Source organism: Natator depressus, chromosome 8 (genome assembly GCF_965152275.1).
Source record: "Natator depressus isolate rNatDep1 chromosome 8, rNatDep2.hap1, whole genome shotgun sequence".
Classification (NCBI taxonomy): domain Eukaryota; kingdom Metazoa; phylum Chordata; order Testudines; family Cheloniidae; genus Natator; species Natator depressus.
In genome coordinates this window covers 7852642-7864408 of record NC_134241.1, presented here as the reverse complement: position 1 = coordinate 7864408, position 11767 = coordinate 7852642, and the positions used below count along the sequence as shown (strand labels likewise).

The 11767-nt window shown below is 43.4% G+C and overlaps 1 protein-coding gene across 1 annotated transcript; it reads right to left on the bottom strand.

Moving 5' to 3' along the window:
• Positions 1-813: 813 nt before the first annotated feature.
• CBY3 (chibby family member 3) lies at positions 814-1299 on the bottom strand. The gene has a single exon (XM_074962074.1). The coding sequence runs from the start codon at positions 1297-1299 to the stop codon at positions 814-816; it is 486 nt and encodes a 161-aa protein (XP_074818175.1).
• Between the last annotated feature and the right edge of the window lie 10468 nt (positions 1300-11767).

Here is an 11767-nt window from a genome sequence, read left to right as displayed (position 1 = left end):
AAAATGCCTCTGAACTCAGAAGATGACAGGGTTTTTTTTAATTCTGAAATAATTCTACTTGGGTCTTGATAACACCCAGCAGAGCCTAAGGGAGAAGAGATGGTACCACTGACCCAGACCATCCGCAGGTGATTCAGCCTGAAGAGTATCATAAAGGCTGAGCTCCCACTTCTAAGGAATCCCCATCGCCTTAGTACCTCACCATCTTTAAAAGACCTCACAACCCACTGAGAGGAAGGGAGGTATCACCCCCATTTATATAACTGAGAGACTAGGCAACTTGACCAAGGTCATCATGCACAGGAAGCCCCTGGCAGAGTAGAAAATTGAACATAGGTCTCTTGATTCTTAGGCTAGTACCCTAACCACTGGACCATCCTTCCTCTCTATCTGCCATCAGTTTTGCAACTGTAGTATTGAGGTAATGATATATCCTTTAAAGTTCTTTGAGGTCTATAGATGAACAGTACCATAAAAGTGCTAAGTTTTATTTTATTATACTGTTAGTTAAAAGTGATTTTAAGTTCAAGAATATTTTTAAATACCAATTTTGGCATTTGAATAATGGGTAAAACTGCTTTTCTGTTGTTTTTGTGACACAATCCATGAACAGTCAGGTTTGGTTTTGAAGTGTAATGAACTGTAGTGACTGATTTCTTGCTGTCTATTTGGCAGTCATAAAATATATTCTAATTTACTTAATACATACAATTAAAGCAAAAATCACTCTACAAGTTAATTTGATTCAGGAATTTTTTAGACTTCTGGAACCAAGCAAGTGTAAACTCCCTGGTCTTGCATCCAAGGTTCCTACTAGGACTTAAGCATCAACACCTTATTTGGCTTCTTCATCTTGGTATGCCATGTGAGGATGTCCATCTTTTTCTCCACCATGTGCAGTTGGGCCGTGGTCTCTGTCAGCATGTCCATCAACAGCTCGAGCTGCAGCTTCAGGTAATTGTTCTCCTCCAGGAGAGCCTTGTTCTCCTTCTTCATGACCTTACAGGACTGTTCCCGGTCATGAGAGGAGAATAACTGCAGCAGTGGCGGCCGATGAGAGAGGCCACTCTCACCTTGCCATTTGCCATCCTGGAAGACAAACTTGGTATCACTCAGCTGAGCCCGTGGAGGGCCATAATCCAAACCCAGTTCAGCCTGCCGGGTTCTGTAGTCCAGGAGGTAGAAAGTGGAAATGGAGGTGATTCGGCGAAGGGGAGGTCTCTTCGGTAGAAATCTGCGTGAGAAATGGTCTGCCCAATAGTCACGCAGCTCCTGTATTATGTTAGCAATGGTATTCATGGTGAGGCGGGTTAAAAGCAGGGGGATCAGTCAAGAGACCTAAAGCAGAAAGTTGTGGAATACAAATCCAACCTGCAGCGTGAGTTACAAAGCTGAGAGGACAGACAGGATAGCACTGAATTAGAACCAGTAGTTAAAACGTAGGCTCGAGAGACTGCCATCTGGCCAAAGTAATTGTGTCTAGGATAATCATAAAATTATATCTGCTAGCTTTTTATTTGTCTCTTTACTGAGCATGAAAATCATACAGGAACCATGGAGCTCTGGTGCACAGGTTGATTAGGCATCCAAGCATATGGTGTTCATATTCATAGATTCCAAGGCCAAAAAGGACCATTGTGATCATCTCATCTGATCTCCTATATAACACAGGTCATAAAACTTCCCCAAAATAATTCCTAAAGAACATATTTTAGAAAACATCCAATCTTGATTTTAAAATTGTGAATGATGGGGAATCCACCACCACCCTTGGTAAATTGTTCCAGTGGTTAATTTTTCTCACTGTTAAAAATTTATACCTTATTTCCAGTCTGAATTTTTCTAGCTTCAACTTCCAACCATTGAATCGTGTTATACCTTTGTCTGCTGGACTGCAGAGCATGGGCGGTGGGTATAATAGACCAAGGGAGACGCCGCTGGGGCCGCCCCAGTTGCGGGGTTTGGCCGCAAAGTTTTTGTTTTATTATGCCCCATGCAGGTTCCAGGGCGGCTGAGGAGGCACTTACAGACTGTAATCAAGTCACCCCTTAACCTTCTCTTTGTTAAGATGAATAACTTGAGCTCAAGTCTATCACTATATGACATTTTTTCTAATCTTTTAATAGTTTTCGTGGTTCTTCTCTGAACCCTCCCCAATTTATCAATTTGAATTTTGGGCATCAGAACTGGACCCAATAGTCCAGCAGCTTTCATCAGTGCAAAATATGGATGTAAAATAATCTCTCTGCTCCTACTCAGAATTCCCTAGTGATGTCTTCCAGGATCACATTCGCCCTTTTGGCCCAATGGGAGCTCATGTTCAGCTGATTATCTACCACGATCCCCAAATATTTTTCAGAGTCTCTGCTTCCCAGGATAGTCTCCCGTTCTGTATGTATGAGCTCACTTTTTGTTCCTAAATGTATACATTTACATTTAGCCATATTAAAACACATATTGTTTACTTGCGCCCAGTTTACTTAACAATCCAGATCATTCTGTATTAACGACCTGTCCTCTTTGTTATTTGCTACTCCCCCAATTTTTGTATCATCTGCCAACTTTATCAGTGATGATTCTATGTTTACTTTGAGGTCTTTGAGAAAAACGTTAAATAGTATAGGGCCAAGAACTGATTCCAGTGGGACCCATTGGGAACATACCCACTCAATCATTCCGCATTTACAATTACATATTGAGACCTGTCAGTTAGCCAGTTTTTAATGTGTGTCATGTTAATTTTATATCATTTTAGTTTTTTAAACAAAATTTCATGCAGTACCAATTAAAAAATTTTACAGAAGTCTAAGTATAGTTACGTCAACACTATTACCTTTATCAACCAAACATGTAATCTCATTTAAAAAAAAATCAGATTAGTTTGATAAAAGTCTATTTTCTGTTAACCCATGTTGATTTGCATTAATTACATTACCCTTTTTTAATTCTTTATTAATCGAGTTCCATATCTGACCCTCCATTATCTTCCCTGGGATCGATGTCATTCTGCCAGGTCTATAATTTACCCTTTTTAAATATTAGCACATTAGCTTTTTTCTACTCTTCTGGAACTCTCCCAGTACTCCAGGACTTATTGAAAATCAACATTAATGGCAAGCTCCGCAGCCAGCTCTTTTAAAACTATTGGATGCAAGTTATCTGGACCCGCTAATTTTAAAATGGCTAACTTTAGTAGTGTTTGTTTAATATCGTCCAGAGATACTAGCAAAATGGAAATAGTGTTATCATCATCATATGATGAGACTATATCGTCTGTTTTTCCCCAAATACAGAACAGAAATATTGAACATTTCTGCCTTTTCTGCAACTGCATTATTATTGATAATTTTACCATATCCATCTAGTGACAGATCAATATCATTGTCAGGATTCTTTTAGTTCTTAAAATATTGAAAAAAACTCCTTGTCCTTAACTCTGCTGGCCATAGATTTCTCCTTTTGTCCTTTGCTTCCCTTATCAATTTTCTACAATTCCTAACTTCTGATTTATATTCATTACTATCCACCTCCCCTTTCTTCCATTTGTTATATATCATTTTTAAGCTGCTTTCACTTCCCCACTGAACCAGCTCTCTTTTTTTAACTAGTAAGGCCTTCTTCCTCGATTGTGAAATTGTGGCTTTTGGGGCATCTAGTAAGATGCTCTAAAATGATTCCCAAATAAATTTTTCTGATTAACTTCTTCCCAGCTCATTTGGATCATAATTGTTTTCAGCTTTGTGAAATTGGTCCTATTAAAGTACAAAGTGTATATATTAGTGGTCTGAACTTTATTCTGCTTGCAGACTGTAACTGTGATCAAGTCGTGATCACTTGTACCTAAGCTACTATTTTATTTTGCTGATCAGTTCCTCTTTATTTTTTAAGACAAGGTCTAGTATAGAATTTCCCCCATGTTGGTTGCTTTTTGAGTTAGTAGATTGTCATCTATAATATTTAGAAATTTCAAGAATGTTTTAATACTGGCAGCATTAGATGTCCATATGGTAAGTATTACACAAACTGCACCTTAAAGTTAGAAATCACATGCCCAGATAATCCCCCCACTCCAACATCCACAGTCAGGGGGAATCCTCCATCTGTGGATCTCCCCCCATCAATGTGGAAGCAAGGGTCAGCATAAGTGGCACTGCCCCCCTCTCCTCTGGAGCTAACCGAGGGTGCTGTGCAGGGCTTCACTTGAGGAAGGGAAAGGCATGTGTGGACATACATCATCCATCCACTGTCTTTGTGGTGATTGCCTGGGAAAGATAATTCAGCATGAGGCTGTACTAGCTTTTCCATGGAGTTTCTCCATTTCCCAGAGTTGCAGTGGAAACCACTGTGAAGTGGAGATCCTTGGGACCATGGCTGCAGTGAAGCCGCGCTGCCAGGAAACTGGGGACCAGAGAGGCAGTGATGAGTAAGCAGGGCATCTGAGCAAATACCCTTGGCCTGCTCCCAGACACTTGGAGATCCACCATGTTCAGGGGGAGGCCTCATGGTGGAGGGATGGGGAGGGTATGCCTTGCTGCCAATGGAACAATCACATCAGAACATGATGGGGAATCTTCGCAGCTATTTCCTCTCTCTAGGGAGAGGTGGGCAAACTACAGCCCGCGGGCCACATCCGGCCCACGGGACTGTCCTGCCCTGCCCTTGAGTTCTCAGCTGGGGAGGCTAGTCCCCGGCCCCTCCCACACGGACCCCCCTCCCATGCAGCCTCAGCACGCCGCGCTGCCAGCACAGGAGGGGGCTGCACTGCAGGGGCAGGGGAGAGTAGGGAGGGAGGCTCACTTGCAGCCTCAGGGGGGCAGGCGGGTGGCGGGAGTGCAGCTAACACGGGCGAAGGATTCAGGAGGAGCACTGGGCGGCTGTGCAGCCAGCCAGAGAGAAGTGGCTCTTTGAAGGGGAAACCCCCACTTCTCTCTGGCTGCGCGGCTGCCCCTGCTCCTCCTAAGTCCTCCGCCTATGTTCGCAGGGCCGCATTCTGAAAGGGGCTTTAGAGCAGGGGTTGGATAGGGGGTGGGGTCCCGGGGGGCCTGTCAGGGGCGGGGGTGTGGATAGGGGTCGGGGCAGTCAGGGAGCAGGGGGGGTTGGATAGGGGGTGGGGTTGGGGCGCAGTTAGGGGCAGGGGACCCCTGGAGGGGGCAGTCAGGGGACAAGGAGTAGGGGGGGTTGGATGGGTGGGGAGTTCTGAGGGGGGCAGATAGGGTTAGGGTTTGGGGAGGCACAGCCTTCCCTACCCGGCCCTCCATACAGTTTTGGAACCGCGATGAGGCCCTCAGGCCAAAAAGTTTGCCCACCCCTGCTCTAGGGTTTCCGATGGACGAGGGAATGTCTGGGCCAGGACTTGGTTATTAATAGTATCCACAGCGTTCGCACTCCCTTATTAGAAGGTCAAACAAAGTCAATATAAAACAAGAAGTGAATAAAATCTCACTGGCAGTCTGTGAGCCTAGGGTTGTCTTGAATTAACTAGCAGCTCTAGCAAATCAAGGCCATGCTACAAGTAATAAAGTATTGTTATGTGTAAATCCACCACCTGATCCTCTTCCAGCTCCCTCCTAAAAACCTGCCTCTGCCATGATGCCTTCACATCGCGGCCCTGTGGCTTTGACTGGGAAAAGGGCGAGCCCAGACTGCTATTTTTCTACTAAAACCTGTTAATTTTATTACCTTATCTTCCTACCCCACACCAACTCTGTCTGTTTTGTCCATCTGTCCCACCCTGTCTGACACCTAGACTGTATGCATTCTTGGGGAGGGACTATCTCTCTGTACAGTGCCTGGCATAATAGGGCTCTGATCCTGGACTGGGAATCCTCAGCCCTACTGCACTACAAATAATACATAATATGTCAGCAATCACCCTTTTGAGGAGGAGGAGAAGAAGAACTGATCAGTGTTCAAAAATCTGCTCCTTAAAAGATGATGGGATTCATTATCTGTTGTCCCCCTTCCCTTTATGTCTTTCTTACATAGCTTCTACCAATTGACTCTCAGTTATGAGAATCATCCCACCACTTTTCAGCTGTGTGCACTAAGTGGTTTTCCCCATTGCTGGGCATCAGTTCTAGATTGTGTTGCTTGTTCCCTCTGCTCCCTGCATTTATGTATGAACACTTATGCACAGTTAAACCTCATTAACTCTCAGTTAGGGCTGGTCTACACTAGAAAATTAGGTCAACCCACCTACATTGTTCAGGGGTGTGAAAAATCCAAAAGCCGACCCATGGGCCTGTGTAGAGAGCATTTGGTTGACAGAAGAATTCTTCCATCAACCTACCTATCACCTCTCAAGGAGGTGGATTACTTACCTGACAGGAGAACCCCCACCATTGTCGTAGGGAGTGTCTGCACTGAAGTGCTACAGCAGCACAGCTGTGCTGTTGTAGCATTTTAAATGTAGACAGACCATTAGTTAATCTGCAAACCAGATTAATTCTCACCAGAACACTGACAGTCTCACATTGCTCCATCTGTCATGAGAGGATTAAAGCAGAGAGAGACAGGGAGGTCTCTACTCCCGATGCTTTGGGATTTTTCTTTAAATGCTGTGGGCTTCCCCCAATGTCAATGAGTGTCTTTTCACTGAGGACAGTGGGCTTGGATCAAGCCCCAGGGTACATTGTCATGATTAATAAAAGCAAAACCATACTCATAAAAATGTGTATTGTGTGATACAGTCTTTTTTTCTTTTTGCTAATTCACAAAACTAGATAATCCACAATGGGCCTCCCATTCATTTTGTGCAAATGATGAAGGTTCAAGCGTCCATTGCATCTTTGTATTCTTATTCTTCCCCTTTTCTTACAGAGTATGTGTTCTTTCTTATTAATTACACTGAAAGTAGTTGTCTGCTTACTGAAGCTGGATGAGAGTTCCCCTGCCCCAACAGTCCTAACCTGAAATTCGCTAATAAGCCAGGTTACTTTTGAGGCTGTTTTCAGGGGGTGACACTCAAATGTTGACCAGTTTATCCAGTCATCTCTCATCTCAGAAACCATTCCTATGCTTGTTGAACCCACAACCCTCCCCTTTACACCATCAGCTTATCTCCAGGGTTGTCTCCAGCATCAGTCTTCACTTGGGACCTGAAGCATCTGAGAAGATCACCTCTATCCACCATGTTTTTTCCCAGGTCTCTCTGCGCTTATTTGGGAGCTCATCTCTTTGGTGCTTCTCTGTTCATTAGTTAAACTGAGGCCTGATCTACACACACATTTTGTGCCAGTGTAATAGTTAAGGGTGGGACTTTTTTACTGATATAGTTATACTGGTTCCACTGCTAGTGTGGACACAGTTATACCAATATAAAGCTGCCTAATACAAGTATAGATTATTCCCCTTCCCATAGGAGAATAAGGCCATGTCTACACTGCACTTTGTGAAAACTTTTGTCGCTCAGGGGTGTGAAAAAAACACTCCCCTGAACAACAAAAGTTTTAACGACAAAAAGCATCGGTGTGGAGAGCACTTCATCGGCAGGAGCCACGCTCCCGTCAGCAAAGTTACAGCCCCTCATTGCGGGTGGTTTTATTTGGTCACCAGGAGGGCTCTCTCCCAGCAATAAAGACCACACTGCGTGCCTTACAATGGTGCGGCTGTAGTGCACAAGCGTGCTGTTGTAAGGTGCACAGTGGGCACATAGCCTAAGATATAGTGATATAAGCCCATTTATACTAGCATAACTACATCCACGCTGGGGGAGAGGAGTTGTATCACTTTAACTATACCGGCATATATTTTGTGTGTAGACAAGGCCTGATCTCATGTTGTTATATGCAGGTGATCTCTCTGCCGGTGACTCATAAGTGCCTGGTTACTCTGGCAATCCATATAGCCAGCTTTCAGAACAAACCTGTGAGGTCACCAGTCAGCTCAAAAAGGATCCTGAACACACTGAAGTCAATGGCAAAACTCCCGACGACTCCATAGGTGCAGAACCAGACCTAAAATGCCTTGTTCTAGTTCTAAACACATCCTGTTCAGTAACCAGCCCTTTGCTTCAGCCACTCACCAAGGTACAGAATTGATTCTCGCTTCAGTAAACCCTCAGGAAGAGCTAGCTCAGGAGCTCACTTGCTTGGGGCTTGCTTGTTCGCTGACACCCTAGATGTTTGGCCAGGCTCAACCTCATCACCTTGCTTGCAGTGACTCACAATTGCCCTGTTTCAGCTAGCCATATTTTCACACATGAGGGATATCTGAGTGGTCACTTTTATACATCCCAGTTACCAGCAAGTACCTCAGAGCTTTAAATATTTAGGATTAAGGATGTATCTAAACTAGGTAATTTGATACCAAATTAGTGCTTCTGATACAAACAACATGTCGGTGCCTTGAACATCTGTATTTTTGTCAGGCTAACGGAGGCTCTTTCCCCTCACCCCATTCCCTCTCCTTTACCCTTTTCTAAAAGAACTTTTCTGTAAGACTCTTAATTCTTGCTCAGTGAGTCCTGGTTTGGCAGTTTTGAAGTAATTATTACTTTTAAAGCATTTTTAAAAAAACTAGAAATATAAGAACCCACAGTACAACAGTGATGTTAACTGTGTGGATGGGGAAAAGACAATTTTTCCTAAATTTTAGTGCAATGAATGGCTAAGTTGTTTCAAGGTTCTCTCTCTAGAGGAAATTCACCCATAAACAGAGAGTTCACTCTTTGGTCTTGTCTTTACTAGGGAATAAGATATGTTCATTCTGACCTTATGTTCACTAATCATCATAACTAACATGAAGTAAAATCCTAGCAAAGGCCAGGCAATGCCAGCTACAGTAATAACACATTAGCAGGTCAAGGTAAACCCTGTACTCCCATATAATCTCTACCTTGACCTGCTAACTAATGTGAAACCTATAAACTGCCTTGTCCTCAATAGGATTTTATCACGTTTTAGCTAGCAGTAGGTAAGAACACCCCCTTTTCCTTGTGTGGTTATACCTTATGTTAAGGGAAGAGCTCACCTGAAAGTGATGGTATAGCCCTCAGCAAGCCTATCTGAAACACTCGGGTTTTAAATCTATAAAATTGATATTGGAACGTGTCTCATAACAATACAGAGAGTTCAAACCAAGCATGAGAACATTGAAGCCGATATATGATGCAGAAGGAAATAAAATGTGCATTGCATAACTTCAGCGTGACTTCCTTTGCTTCCTCTGCTCCTTGAAGTAAATTTGATTTAATCAGATAAAAATAAGGCAAAGTTAATAACTAAATTTGGGGGCTAGTCTGCAAAATTTGGGTCCAGATCTGAACTTTATCATCATTTCATGGAGCTGGAGTGTGAGAGTTTTGATTTGAGCCATTAGAGAAATAAAGACCAGCTGAGAAGTTGGGGTCCAAAGTAGCATCCAAATTCCCTTATAGTTTGTGGTCAGGTTTTTGGTGTTTGATTCAGGCCCATCTCTTGTAATAACACAAAAGATATAAATAGCTTTAAAAAGTAGCTCATGGTGTATTTTTCTGATGAAGAGAAATGCACTTTTCGAAGCCATGTATTTTAATCTTGTCTCTGGATTTCTTTTTCTTCCCCTGACCAAGCTGAGTTTGAAACTGACATGTCTGGGTATTATTTAGACCACACTGACCGACTTCTTCCAGCCTCTTGGCCCTTTTGATATGGATGCTGCTACTATGGTAACCTGTTTAACATGCAGGCATCACAAAGGAAGGTCTTCATTAAATGAGCCCTATGCATCAGTTACTGCTTTCAGTTTCACATCAGGCTTCTTTCACAAACACACCCAGTTAGAAAGTTAGCAGTTCAGTTTCCAGGGGAAGCACACGGATATGCTCATTCTATCCCACCCAGCTGTGTCTTCAGGGTCCTGGATTGCCGTCCTTTGTTGCTTGGATATAGTCCATCACTAAATCCTGTAGCACAGCATTTGAGTTTGGGGGGGGGGGTGAGAAAACCTGGATTTGTGCTGGAAATGGCCCACCTTGATTGTAGGGAGAGTGGTCACTTTGGATGAGCTATTACCAGCAGGAGAGTGAGTTTGTGTGTGTATGGGGGCGGGGGGGTGAGAAAACCTGGATTTGTGCTGGAAATGGCCCACCTTGATTATCATGCACATTGTAGGGAGAGTGGTCACTTTGGATAAGCTATTACCAGCAGGAGAGTGAGTTTGTATGTGTGTGTTTTTGGGGGGTGGTGAGAAAACCTGGATTTGTGCTAGAAATGGCCCACCTTGATTTTCATGTACATTGTAAGGAGAGGTTTTAGAGTAACAGCCGTGTTAGTCTGTATTCACAAAAAGAAAAGGAGTACTTGTGGCACCTTAGAGACTAACCATATAATGTCTTCTGCAGCTTCCACAGTATGCATCCGATGAAGTGAGCTGTAGCTCACAAAAGCTCATGCTCAAATAAATTGGTTAGTCTCTAAGGTGCCACAAGTCCTCCTTTTCTTTTTGTAAGGAGAGTGGTCACTTTGGATAAGCTATTACCAGCAGGAGAGTGAGTTTGTGTGTGTGGTTTTTGGAAAAGGGGTGGGGGGTGAGAAAACCTGGATTTGTGCTGGAAATGGCCCAACTTGATTATCATACACATTGTAAGGAGAGTGATCACTTTGGATGGGCTATTACCAGCAGGAGAGTGGGGTGGGAGGAGGTATTGTTTCATGGTCTCTGTGTATATAATGTCTTCTGCAGTTTCCACAGTATGCATCCGATGAAGTGAGCTGTAGCTCACGAAAGCTTATGCTCAAATAAATTGGTTAGTCTCTAAGGTGCCACAAGTACTCCTTTTCTTTTTGCGAATACAGACTAACACGGCTGTTACTCTGAAACCTGTGTTGCTAGTGCCTGTTTATCAACAGGCAGCTGACTGAAGGCTGACAAGTTTGTGTGCATGTGTATATCTGCCTGTTTACACATGCACTTGCATGTTAAATCATATGGGCGTATGAAAATATACACGCACACACATTTTTGAGGTTGAAATTAGGCCCTAGCCATGTCTGAAAACCTTGTGTTAAGAGTTTATGGGGATTGTGGTTGGTGTGTAACAAAGAGATAACAGCATAATAGGGCCTTTCGCAAGCCCTCTGCACTTGGATGAATTTAATCCTCAATGGCAAAATAACCACATTTCCCCTGAGTCAACATGACTAATCATGAAATGCTTTTTACAGGAACATATTTGTCAATCTTTCCTCCCATACACAACAGTAGCCCTTGTGACTTCGTAAACAGCGCCACCTGGTGAGATGCTGGCCCTAACGCAGCCCCAGAAAGGAAAGAGCCGGCTTTGGCCAGAGCATTTGTTGTTCAAAGCAGACACACAAATGCCTTTTGATCCCACCTATCTCATCCCCAAACAAGAGTAGCAGAACCAGCATAAGTAGATTTCTACTGAAACTGAACATGTCCTTTGTGGAGACATCTGTAAAGCAGCTTTTGGCAGTCAGAAGCTGTAGAGTTGGAAGTGTGCTCCCATGGTAAGAACAGAGAATCCTGGGTTTTATTCCCAGCTCTGTCACTGTGCAAACTTTTTCTATATCTCAGTATCCCTATCTGCAAAATGAAGATAATGCCATGGGCAGATGCCTTCCCTGTTCTAAAATGAAGGACACACACTGTGCAGAGTACAAATCTCACCTCAGGCGTTGGCTTTATTATAAGATTGTGTCAGTGTTACCAACACCAGACATTCAAAAGTCATGCATCTGGCCCCAAAAATCATGAGACTGTTTATTTCCCTTTTGGTCTTTGAGCCTTTAGGGTGCACTTGGGTCACATTTTCAAACTTTTTTCT

Bases quoted from the DNA above. Each gene is read 5' to 3' on its own strand.
- CBY3 (XM_074962074.1), bottom strand. From the start codon at position 1,299: ATGAATACCATTGCTAACATAATACAGGAGCTGCGTGACTATTGGGCA.